The 12,119-nt window shown below is 64.4% G+C and overlaps 1 protein-coding gene across 6 annotated transcripts in view; it reads right to left on the bottom strand.

Moving 5' to 3' along the window:
* The window catches only part of SLC12A7 (solute carrier family 12 member 7), a 68,362-nt gene that overhangs the window by 15,281 nt on the left and 40,962 nt on the right, over positions 1 to 12,119 (bottom strand). For 5 of the 6 annotated variants that reach the window (XM_027073434.2, XM_053202515.1, XM_027073447.2 and 2 more), the window contains exons 2-10: positions 9,182 to 9,276; positions 8,460 to 8,582; positions 5,506 to 5,652; positions 4,430 to 4,484; positions 3,437 to 3,567; positions 2,422 to 2,663; positions 1,497 to 1,708; positions 967 to 1,134; positions 301 to 399 (exon numbers count right to left, since the gene is read on the bottom strand). In XM_027073434.2, coding sequence (XP_026929235.1) covers positions 301 to 399; positions 967 to 1,134; positions 1,497 to 1,708; positions 2,422 to 2,663; positions 3,437 to 3,567; positions 4,430 to 4,484; positions 5,506 to 5,652; positions 8,460 to 8,582; positions 9,182 to 9,276 — 1,272 coding nt within the window. Of the gene's footprint in view, positions 1 to 300; positions 400 to 966; positions 1,135 to 1,496; positions 1,709 to 2,421; positions 2,664 to 3,436; positions 3,568 to 4,429; positions 4,485 to 4,676; positions 5,465 to 5,505; positions 5,653 to 8,459; positions 8,583 to 9,181; positions 9,277 to 12,119 lie in introns of those variants that run through there. The other variant, XM_053202526.1, reaches the window with a different exon arrangement.

The raw sequence follows: 12,119 nt of genomic DNA, 5'->3' as shown, positions 1-12,119 counted from the left end.
CCCCATCCACCAGGTGAGTCAGGCTGCACAGGGCCTGTAATGTGACCGCCACAGGGACAGGGCAGGTCACCCTGGCTCACTCAGCAGGGAGCGGCTACATGTTAGTGACACGTTACGTGGGATGACGTGGTGGTACATGTGGTTTATGGACAAGGACTTGCGCCAGAACCAGCCGTGAAGGTCAGTGTCAGAGGCCTGCCCAGCACTCGCCAGAGCCTGGGAAGCCCACCCCAGTGGCTGGGGACTGAGCGGCAGACAGAGCATCAGGGCCACCCCCGAACTCAGCCCTCTCAAGGATACAGATGAAAGACGTCGTCACGATGGCCAAAATGGTCCCAGTGGGGATGGACTTCTGGGCATCCCTGAGGTCCCCAGACCTGTTCGAGCCCGCCATGATACCTACAGAAGCCCACAGGAAGAACACGCAGCTTGCTACGCCAGGCCCTTGGCCCCGACGAACAGGGAGGGTAGGACCAGAGAGAATCACTCAGCAGCCCCCCAGCCCCTAGTCCCCAGACGGCGTGGCTGCAGAGGGTGCGGAGGTGAAGCCTGGCAAGGCAGCCACACGGACCGGGCTCCCGGAGCAGGAGCACAGCTGCGAGCGGCTCCTGGCAAGAGCCACACGGGCAGACACAGCATCGGCTGCGGGCGGCTCAGGGAGCCAGGGCCAGGCCGAGGTGGGGCAGGCTCCCGTTGCACACGTGGCCGCCGAGGGGTGTCCCGGCAGGAAGTGCGCGTGCACACGTGCAGGGGAGGAGGCACCGGTGTGGAAGAGAGCGTGTCCACTCCCGGCCGCCATGGTCACGGTTCCTTTGAGTGACAACGGCCTCTCAGGAGAGCTTGGGACAAAGCCCCTTCCTGCACCCCAACCACAGCACGCAGGAGCAGAGATCCTGAGGCTTGTTTCTGGGGCCAAATGGAGAGTGAGGGGACCAGGGCACGTGTGCGCGGTGGGGGGGGCCTCACCGGTCACAGAGGGGAAGTAGATCCCGACCAGCATGGTGAAGTAGGTCATGATGTCAGTGAGGACGTAGGGCAGGCCGCTGGCTCTGTTCTCCTCGGGCACAGGCACCGACGGTGTGCCCTTCCTCTCCACAAACGCCCCCTTGTCTGCATACGAGCTCCACAGGTTATCTGTGGGCGACAACAGACCAGTAACAAGATTCCGGAACCTTCTGCATGGGCTCCTGACTCAGGGAGGCCCCAGCAGACGTGGCTGGCGGTAAAGGGTTCCCAAGTTCCCATGGGCTCCAACTTCACAGGAAGATGTGAAGTGTGTCTTCAACTTCACAGGAAGATGTGAAGTGTGTCTTCCCAGAAGACAGAACAGAAACGGAAAAGCCCTGTGAGTCTCCAGTGAACCTGGAAAGTTCCTGTGCACCTAGAGGCTAACTCCTAGATATAAAAGGTCTACTGACCCCACTGGCTTTGGTGGGCTGTGGGGGAGGGGAGGCGTGGCCCCGCCCGCCTGGAGTGCGGGGATTGGGGGGACTCACCCAGGAGGACGCCGCTGGCCACGCCAGGGATGCCCTGGATCTCCGTGACATTGTTCTGGGCAAAGTACTCGTCACAGGTGGCGTTGGGCATGGAGCTGTTGCAGAAGAGGCCCCAGAGCGCCGTGGGCATCGTACTGTTGTTGACAGTGTGGACCTTGGCGCAGACGTCAAAGCCGCGTCTCGACAAGGTGCGGTTCCCCAGCAGACAGACCCTAGAGCGGGTGGTCGGGCGTGAGGAGTCGTGGGGGCCTCTTCTGAAACCACTACTGCTTTTCTTGGGCGACCGGGGCCAGGGGCCGCTAAATCACTTCTGACGCTCCACTTTGTGCGATGGGAACGCTGCGTGAGCTGGGAGGGACGGGTGTCGACACAGCAGCCCCTCGAGACCACACTTCGGGGTCCCGGGCTCCTCACAGTGTGCTGCGGACTCATGGCCCGTCCTGGGGCATCTGACACAGGCAGCTCCCTCCACGTGGAGGGGCCGGGGGGCTCGACACCAGCAGCCACCCACCCCGCCAGGCCCCTCCCAGATCAGCCCTGTGGGCGCTGGGCCCATCCGGCGGGCCCAAGCACTGGACATTCTACAGCTCGTCACTCGCTCTGTGACCTTGGGCCACTTCCCTGGGACCCGGCATCCGCATCCGGAGGAGGGACGAGAAAGGAACCCACTCGGGGGCTTCTGGGAGGACGAGGGGAGCCGCGCACAGAGGGCACCGAGGACAGGCCACCCCAGGAGCTCAGGGCCTGACCGTCCTCAGGGCCACCAGTACCCTGCGCACCCCGACCTCTGCCAGACCCGTCCCGTCCTCGCAGGTGGCAGAGGCGCACGAGAGTCCTGACGGCTCATTCCCGATCCCGACCACGCAGCCACGGGCACAGACCAGGCTGACGAGAGGGGCTGCAGATTCGCAGGCGCGGGACTCACGGGATGTCCGGCGGGTCGAAGGCGGTCTTGATGACGCCGGCATAGATGGCAAGGATGGACAGCACCACGCAGGCCAGGAACACCAGGGCCAGCTTGTTGACGTACTTGACGCCCACGAAGACCACCATGGCCATCAGCACCAGTGTGCACGTCCCGTACACGCGCATGTTATGCAGCATGGCCACGGCCTCGTCGCCCACCGTCTCCGCCTGGATGATGGCCGCACTGGGGGAGATGTAGGTCTGTGGGGGACAGAGGGAGGGGGTCGAGGAGGGCCGCCGACCACCCCCGGCTGGAAGATGGCCACCCGGGGGAGGCCATCTTTGTCTGCAGGACCCAGTGCTGGGCTCCCTCCCCCTCTGCGGGCTCCCAGCCCACCAGAACCCATTCACGGTGGGCCCCTGGGTGCTGCCACCAAGACCCGAGAGCAGAGAAGAAAGACTCATAGGAATGCCGCCTGGGGTTGGTGTCGTGGAGGCTGGCCCTCGGGTGGCACCCGCGGCCCAACCACCTGAGAGTGATGATACCATCTGGGAGGCCCTACTGGGCACGTGCAACATGAACCAAGCGCGGGCAGCAGAAATGACCGACTCGTGGCCAAGGAGCTCTCTTCTGGGAGCCCTGCCTCCTCCAGCGGCCACGGCCCTGAAGGCCAGGTCCCCAAACCCACCCTGGGCTCAGGCCCCCCCCCCCCCAGGCTCCGGCCCCCCCGGCCCCCCCTGGGCTCCGGCCCCCCCGGCCCCCCCTGGGCTCCGGCCCCCCGGCCCACCCTGGGCTCAGGCCTGCGGCCCAGCAAGCACATCCGCTGGGCAAGAACGCTGGGGCCCACCCGCCGGGCGGCCAACGGACACTGGGTCACAGCTGCATGGGCTCTGAGGAGACGGACGCAGTCAGCCTTCGAGGGCCCAAGGAGGCGGTGTCAGAGCGACACGGTGAGGGGCCGGTTGAGGGGCCCCGTGCGCCTCGGGACAGGCTCCTCAGGCTCTGGAAAACCAGCCCAAACCAAAGCACTTACCAAAAAAATCTCAATGGTCCCCAGGATATACATGGCCCCGGCGAAGGTCGTGCCCAGATAGAAGCAGAGGCCCACAGCCCCTCCAAACTCAGGCCCCAGGGACCTCGAGATCATGTAGTAGGAGCCGCCAGCTGCGAACCAGAGGAGGAAACAGCTTAGGGTCGCACCACTTACTGTGCTGAAGGTGAACCCAACGCCTCAATTCTGTGCACTCTGCCCCAAAAAGGCTGAGGACACCTGGGGCCATGTGGGCACCGTCTTGCACCAGAGCACGGCCGACGCCTTAGCTGACCCTGGATCCCACACCAGGCCCCTCCCAGCCCCCGACGGGCGGGGAGCACAGCCACCTGGGTCTACGCCACCTACACGGCTGCTGCCCGCTGGGCCAGGGCGGCTCCGGGCCGGGGGCAGCCTCCCCAAGACCTGGAGATGGAACACACGGTCCCTCCCTGCCCTCCTCGCCTGGAGCTCACTGCCCAACTGTCACCTGTCCCGGGGACGGTCACTACAAGTAGCCGTGACTCCAAGGCTCCCAGGCCAAGCCAGGTCCCCCACCAGACCGGAGCCCCGCAGGCCCTCCAGCATCCCGGCCGCTGACACCGGTCAGAGGGTGCCTGAGGCAGGGACTGCCTGCTGTGGTGCTTCAGTTTAGCCGCAGAAATGACTTGGTTTAGAAAGAGGATGAGGGTCTGGGGGAAATTAACTCCAGAACCAAAGGCAAGAATCAACTCGTAAAACGCCAGCACCTCCAACCAGTGGACAAAGGTGAGATTTCACAAAGTACCGGGGAAGTATTCCCTTGGGTTCCTACCCAGAGAAGCCCGATTTCACAGCAGGCTCGGGGGCCAGGCCAGGTGCTAGGAGACAAGTGTGCACAGGATCCCCACCTTGGTGCCCCTGGGGGACACCAGGACACCAGCTCTCGGTGCATCGGTGGGCTGCGATACCAAGTGAGGAGGACGGCCCTCCGCTCAGCCTGCCCGGCACCCTTACCTGGGACCACACCGTTGGTGGCGATGGCACTCATGGAGATGGCAGTCAGCATCGTCTGCAAAGACACAGGAGATCCTCTCAAAAGAGAGAACACGCCGGGAGCCGCACCGGCCCAATCACAAAGGAACTGGTGAGCAACCAGCCACATGGGCTCTGGAAAGCTCCGGAATGTTCCTCATCATCTCCCACCCAACCCCCAAAGCTGGGCTCCTGCAGGCCATCAGAAACACCCAACGCAGGACCCCACCTGGAGTGAAAGGCTGGCTCCTGCCCGAGTGTCCACCTGCCACGGGGTGTGGCTAAGTGTCCTGCTGGGCACATTTGCTACTTAAAGAAGCCTCTTCTCTTATTCCTGGTTTGTAAGTTTCTGTAGCAATTACTCCAGATAACCTCCAGGTTCCTCCAGTAAAAGCAGTGTCACAGAAGGAAGGGGACACAGTTCAGGCAGCCACACCACAGCCCACAAAGCTGTAGGGGACACAGGCAGGTCCCCAGGGGGCCAGGTCAAGGGACTCTCGCTGTTGCGTTGTCTGAATTTTAGCCAGAGGGCTCCAGGTGACACCAGGGGACCAGAACAGCCAGTTACGGTCCCCACAGTGAGAGCAAGGCAGGAGAGGCTGTGGCTCTTGGAGCAGGTGCCCGGGACACAGAGGCCACGGCAGACCCACGAGCAGTGGGGAGGAGGCCTGGTGCAGTTGTGCAGAGGAGACGTGAGGGCTAGGCGGGTCTGGGGAACCGGGGTCTGGGGCTGAGCAAGTCACTGGCGTGGGCCCTTCCTTCAAACAGGGAGCCCAGGGGCTTCAAAACTGGAAAGGGACCTCGGCAAAACACAGCACCCTCATGAGTGCTGACAGCGCCCCTCAAAAGCCCTGGGCCACCAGGATGTGCGCCCCAGCATCCTTTCACAGACGCAGGTACAGGAGTCCCGCTGGCCCGTCACCAGCCTGGTCCCGGCCCACCGGCCCCACAAGACTCGACTTCCCTTGGGCACAGCACCCGGGAGAGCCCCCGGCCACCCACACGGATGGGTCCCTGACCTCCAGACGCCGCCCGCCCGGGGACCTGCAGTCACTCACGCAGGTACAGCACATGGACACGATGAGGAAGGACTCTAGGACGCCAGCCGCCCCCACGATCCACGTCAGGCGCAGAAAGAGGATCACGCCGAGGATGTTCTGGAGGCAGGGCAGGTAGACGCCGATGAAGGTGCCCATGCGCGGGCTCTGGAAGCGAGCACAGCAGTTCCGGTTCCAGGCAGGCTGGACCTCACCTGCAGGCGTCCAGCTGCACGGCCCTGCCCCGGGGGCCCCGGGACACGAGGACGGGGGAGAGGCCGCGGGGGCCACACGCTCCAGCTGTACGGCCCTGCCCCGGGGGCCCCGGGACACGAGGACGGGGGAGAGGCCGCGGGGGCCCCACGCTCCAGCTGCACGGCCCTGCCCCGGGGGCCCCGGGACACGAGGACGGGGGAGAGGCCGCGGGGGCCACACGCTCCAGCTGCACGGCCCTGCCCCGGGGGCCCCGGGACACGAGGACGGGGGAGAGGCCGCGGGGGCCCCACGCTCCAGCTGCACGGCCCTGCCCCGGGGGCCCCGGGACACGAGGACGGGGGAGAGGCCGCGGGGGCCCCACGCTCCAGCTGCACGGCCCTGCCCCGGGGGCCCCGGGGGCCCCGGGACACGAGGACGGGGGGAGAGGCCGCGGGGGCCACACGCTCCAGCTGCACGGCCCTGCCCCGGGGGCCCCGGGACACGAGGACGGAGGAGAGGCCGCGGGGGCCACACGCTCCAGCTGCACGGCCCTGCCCCGGGGGCCCCGGGACAGAAGTTCAGCACGTCGGCCGGGCAGACGCCAGGGGCCCAACCCGTCCTGTCCGACAGCTGACATGACACCACGGTCAGGTGGTACAGGGCTGTCTGGAGAGGCGAGATGACGTTCAAGGGAAAAACCTCTCAAGTTCAGGTGAATTAAAAAAAACAAACAAAAAAACTGGGGAAGATTTGCTTTGAAATCACTTCCTGTGAAAGAGAACAGGCTGCAATCAAGGGGCTGGAGGCAGCTCTGCCGGCTCGCGGCCCAGGGACGGGCTCCCCGAGGGCAGCAGGCTGCACCCACATTCAAGGAGGCAGGTAAACTCTCGGGACCAAAGGGCTGGTCTCCACGCAGGAACGCCTGTCCCCACGAGCCTGGACGGGGCAGGGCCACAGAGCCCCATGGGACCCCACAACCCTGGGGAAAACCCTCTGTGGGCACCCCCGAGCACGTGGGCGTCTTCACGTCTGGGACACTCAGCTCCCTCTAACGCAGGGCCTGGGCCTGCCCGCCCATGGGGTGCCTGGCTTCTGTGTGCCCCCTCGAGTGGTCACGGGGCAGGCGAGAGCAACTCAGGGACTTTCCAGTTGTGTAAACTGGGAACGCACTGGCCAAGGGAGGGTGGTGCCAGGCAGGGGGCGGCGTCTCGTTCACAGGTAAGCGCCACGCAGCCATCCCCAGCTGACGCAGGGCGCCCACTGCTGTTCTGCACCTGGCGTCGGGCAAGACCCGAGTCACCCTGGAAGAACCTGCAGTTCGCTCCTACAGGCGGCTTTGGTGGACCAGCCCGGCCGGCCGGGAGGTCCAGAGCCCTCACTGGGCGGGGCCGGGGGGGGGGAGGTGGACATCTGGGGATGAGCTCCTGTGCTTGGTTGGTCACAGGGGACAGTAAGGGAAGCCCCCATCCCCAGAGGACCTGGTCAGCCCTAAGTGGGGCGGCTGATTCGTGCCACCCAGAATATGTCCACCTGGTGACGATGGTTGTGCTGAGGGTCCCAGGGTGGCTGGATCCCTCCTGTGACCGAAATCCAGCCTGCAGCAGCTGCCCCAGTGTCTCCAGGGGACAGAGGACAGACAGCTGAGCTGCCCCACGGGCAGGTTGTCCCAGGTCCTAACCTGGCCACAGGTCCAAGCCACGTGCTGTGCAGGTTCACCAGGCTGGACACTTAGATTACGTCCCAACAGAAACCATGCTGAGGGGTCTGGGCTGCACTTCCGTGCAGGGGAGGCTAGGACACGCTGGGCTGAGCTGGGCAGCCTGGGGACAGCGGGGGGAGCCAGCAGGGGCCGGCACACCCGGGCCCGCCACGGCAAAGCACCTGTTCCGAAGGCAGTGGACATCACAGAAGCCCCAGCACACGCACAGAGGGACAGGCACCGATGGGTGCTGACTGCACAGAAGATGCCTGCGGTTCCCAAAGTCTGGACCAGAGAAGAGCCTGTGAGGCCACAGGCAGTGCCGGGGGTACATGGGAAACCCCAGAGCATCTGTCAGCATGGCACCTGGCCCACAGCATCCATGGTATAACCTGCGACCAGGGCCACCATGGGCTCCCGAGGACTGGGGAGTGTCCTTCAGGACACTGCTCCCTGCCCCCAGGAGGGCGGCCGGGCCAGGGCTGGGCAAGGCAGTCCTCACACCCCACGTCCCTCACTCCAGACTAAGCAGGTAGCACTTCGCAAACACAGAGCAAACGCGCCCAAGCGTCAAGGGAACGGGAGAATCCGTTCTGCTGGTTTACAGTAAGAGGTGCCTTCTGTGGCCGGACTTCCTGACAGCCGAGGTCAGGCTGGACACAGGATGCGGGAGGGACTCCGTGCACGCAGGGCTGGCGCCCTGGGCAGAGTGCGCAGAGGAAGGAGAGGCGGCCAGGGAGCCCCCAGGCTGCCACAGCCAGCTGCAGGAATCCTGCAGAAAATGCTCAACCCCTCGAGGGGAGACCAGGTGCCCAGGCCCCAGGCCACCTTCGTCCTGCTGGCCTGGCCGCCGCCCTGCTTCATAATCCCTGAAACACAGCACCTGTGGGCAGTACTGGCAGGGCCAAGAGCCGGGGGAATAATCACCGTGGGAGGTCAGAAAAAGCCCTCATCTGCCCTAACCTAACCTCGTGCAGACGAGAGACAAAACCAATGTTTTGCTGGGACTCAGGGAGTGTCCCAGGGATAAGGGAAGAGATGGGACGGGGGAGAGGGGACAGGGGGAAGGGTGGGGGCTCACCTTGACCTCTCGCCTCTTGCTGTCCTCGTCCTCCTCGTGCTCCACCACGCCCTGGCTCAGGTTGGTGTAGTTGGCCAGCTTGTTGAGCAACGAGGACACCATGGGATTGCTGTCCATTTCCTCCTGTTTGGGGCCGAGCTGTGGGTTAGTTACCCGGATCCTCAACCCACGGGAGCAGCGGCCAGCAGGGCTCCCTGTGGTGTCCAGCCCCACACCCGGGGCACACAGGGCTGATGCGGGCCCTCGACGTCCCGGACACCTGCACACCAGGGTCCCCAGTTGGGGTCAGGAGCAGACGTCGGGGCTCCAGGCCACAGAGCCGGGGTGTGGGGCTCCCCCCATGCACAGTGCCCAATCAGGAGGCCAGCCCTCCGCCCGACCCCCAGCCCCTCACTAGACCGTGGGGTCTCAGGGCCCCGGCCCTGTCATGTGACCGAGTGAAGCCTCGGCCCTCGCACTTTGTGTAGAAGGAAGCATGAGTCGGGGCGCCTGGGTGGCGCAGTCGGTTAAGCGTCCGACTTCAGCCAGGTCACGATCTCGCGGTCCGTGAGTTCGAGCCCCGCGTCAGGCTCTGGGCTGATGGCTCGGAGCCTGGAGCCTGTTTCCGATTCTGTGTCTCCCTCTCTCTCTGCCCCTCCCCCGTTCATGCTCTGTCTCTCTCTGTCCCAAAAATAAATAAAAAACGTTGAAAAAAAAAAAAAAAAGAAGGAAGCATGAGTCACCTCAAAAAGTGCCATGTTCTTCCCTTCAAAGCAGTTCTCTGGTTCCACATCCACATGGTTAATAAACGGGCTGTTTTCTCTCGAGTTTCCATCTCCTGGTGGGGAAAACACCCAGGTCAGTTTTAGGAGCAGCTGGAAGGAGGCGGGGGCCACTGCCGACCCGTGCGGGCCCAACCCCTCCGCCAAAGGCCTGGGGGAGGACCTGTGAGACTCCAGGACCCTTGGCTCCCCCCGCCCTGCGCACACACACTGGCACATGGCCCCACCCCCTAGGCAGGACCCTGCCCCCCAACCCCCCCACGCATGTGCGCACACGCGCACACACACACACACACACCCGCCCCCCAGGCAGGACCCCACTCCAACGAGTCAAGTGCAGCCCCCACTGACTCAGCAAGACCCAAGCTGCATGCCGGGGAAGGGGGGCCATACACTGCATCCAGGACCCCCCCCCCCCCCGCAACAGGACAGGACAGTCCCGTTTCCCAGGCAGCAGGCTGACCACGGGGAGACGGTCTGTGTGCCTTGGGGGAGCTTGCACCTTGTAGTCTCGGTGCCCACACGAAGGCCCAGGGCAGGCCAGGGTGCCTCAGCTCCACCCACAAGGCTGGAGGTGGTCAGCTGCCCGCACACAGGCCGCAGCAGTGTCTCCTGGTGCCAGACGGCTACCCACAGGGTCTGCAGAAGGAGCAGGTGCCAAAGGAGCACCTTCCCCGCTGCACAGCGGCTGGCGACCCCTGACCATCTGCTCCTGAAGCCGGGGTCATGGCCCTGCCACCTGGTGCTCCGCCCACAGGCACGGTGCTCCCCGGACCCTGCATCCCCCAACCCTCTGCCAAGAGCCTACACTCGGCACGGCCGCCACCCTGTGCCATGGATGGCATCAGAAAGGAAGGACAAGGGCGACCTCCATGCAGGCGGGGTCACAGCCAGGCCCTCGACCAGTAAGTGAGAGATGGCTCCCGCCCCCCACCTATTTCTCCAGGGTCACAACAGGCTTCAAGAAGAGCGTATACGCCCAACCCACGTGAAACCCATCAACCTCACGAGTAATGTGTTCAGGGCAAAGCGACGCCCTGACTTCACCGCATCCTGGGAGTGTGGCTCGCAGGGGCGGGTCCAGGTGGGCACAGCCACGTCTGCAAACCCTGCGATAACCAGATGGCCCCAGACCAAGACCCGCAGTGCTTCTTACAAAAAAGTTAGAGTAAAAAGACTGCTCGGCGACCGCATAGCCGATCGGCGGGCACGTGGTTTTCAAGACAGCTCAGCCCACGATGAAGGTCTGCCCAAGTTTAAGATCCTGGGCACACAGAACAGCACCCACGGACGTCAGGAGGAAAGCACAGAACAGAATGTGTCTACCACAGGGTTTTAGCCCCCGGGAAGGGCACGTGGCGCTCACCCGCGGGTGCTGGGATGCCGGGCAGTGGTGGCCCTACCTGCCGGGGTCCGGGGAGAGGACTCTGGGGCAGCCTTCTGCTCAGGAATAAGCCCCAAGCCCCAAGCAGGCCACACGCCTCCTGCCACACCATCTGGTGTCCTGACCTAGACCCGCCACGCAGGAAGGCTCCCCAGAGCAAGGACCCCAGGAAAGTCTCCAAAACCAGCTTTCTCAGACCCCAGGGCACCGAGTGAGACTCACAGCAGGCCCTGTGGGGTGACCCCACCACGGTCCAACTTTCTGACAGAATCCCCAAAGGACAGGAGGGTCACCATCCTCCCCAGACACTCAGGGGTGGGAGGTGTCCACCAGTCTGTCCCCGTGGCGGCTCAAGGTGACGAGGGGCAGCGATGGTGGGCCACCGCACTGGGCACAGCAGAGAATCCCTCAGCCCAGGCAGACCCGGAGGGGTCCCCGCCCACGGCACCTGGAGCCCGAGCGGGCAGACCCGGCCCTCCCACCTCCACAACCCACCATTCGCCCCAGCCGGTCCGAGGTCTGCACCCCACAGCTTCTTCCGGACCTTAACCCTGTGCTCTCACCAGCCAGCCGCCTCGCGTGGCCTCTGAAACCACACCCGTGTCTCACACTTGGAGAAAGAAAAAGCAGAAACAAAGATGAACAAAACAGTAAACGGAACACAAGCGACCGTATTCCACCGAATGCCATTCTCCACACTCACCCCAGCGGGGCTCAAAGAAGCGGCCCGAGTGCCCTGAGCGCAGACCGAGTCCTGCACTACAGACCCCGGAGAACTAAGGAGACCAAAGCCTCAGCGGGGTCCCCTTTCCAGAGACCTGGGTGAGCGCTTCCAGACCCGGCCTGTGTGTCTGTGAGCGCACGGCACACACCCAGGCCGCTGGGGCAGGTGTGCAGGGCGCGGGCTCTTCACCTGTGACCGTTACACCTGCCTGTCCCCCCTGTCGGCCGAGGACAACCCAGCACATCATCGAAGGGACAGAGTACCAGCACGGGGCTCCCGCTGGCCACCCCCAAAACAATCCGTGTCCAAGGTCACAGTACATGTACCAAGTCCACACGCGGGTGAACAACGGGGGACGGCACAAGCACCTGCCAGGCTGCATCGCCCGCTAAGCCACAGGGAGGGATGGGGACGGGAAAGCCCCCGCGGGAACGATGGCTGCAGTGGCGGCTTGCGCCAGACCTGCGCCACATCACAAGGCAAGCACGCCCTGGGGGAGAAGCCGACCCGCTGACCTAACCAAGGTCAAGGTTAACACCAGGGTCACAAGCCAGCCGACACCCAGGGAGAACACTCGTGACTGGTGACTTCACCGGAAAGCCTGAGACAACGCCAGACAAGCACAGAAGCGGCCCCTCAGGGACGCAACACCACAGAGGGCCAAGACAGGCGTGGAATGTTCCGGAAACAGGGACAGCACAGAGACGGGGCAGTGGAGAGCAGCACGTGGCCCACGTCCTCTGATAAAGGACACTGCCGGGCCGACTGGTGAAGCCAGAGGAAGAGCCGCA

Source organism: Acinonyx jubatus, chromosome A1 (genome assembly GCF_027475565.1).
Source record: "Acinonyx jubatus isolate Ajub_Pintada_27869175 chromosome A1, VMU_Ajub_asm_v1.0, whole genome shotgun sequence".
NCBI lineage: Eukaryota > Metazoa > Chordata > Mammalia > Carnivora > Felidae > Acinonyx > Acinonyx jubatus.
The sequence above is the reverse complement of the archived record's forward strand: the minus strand, read 5'-3'. Positions and strand labels throughout refer to the sequence as shown.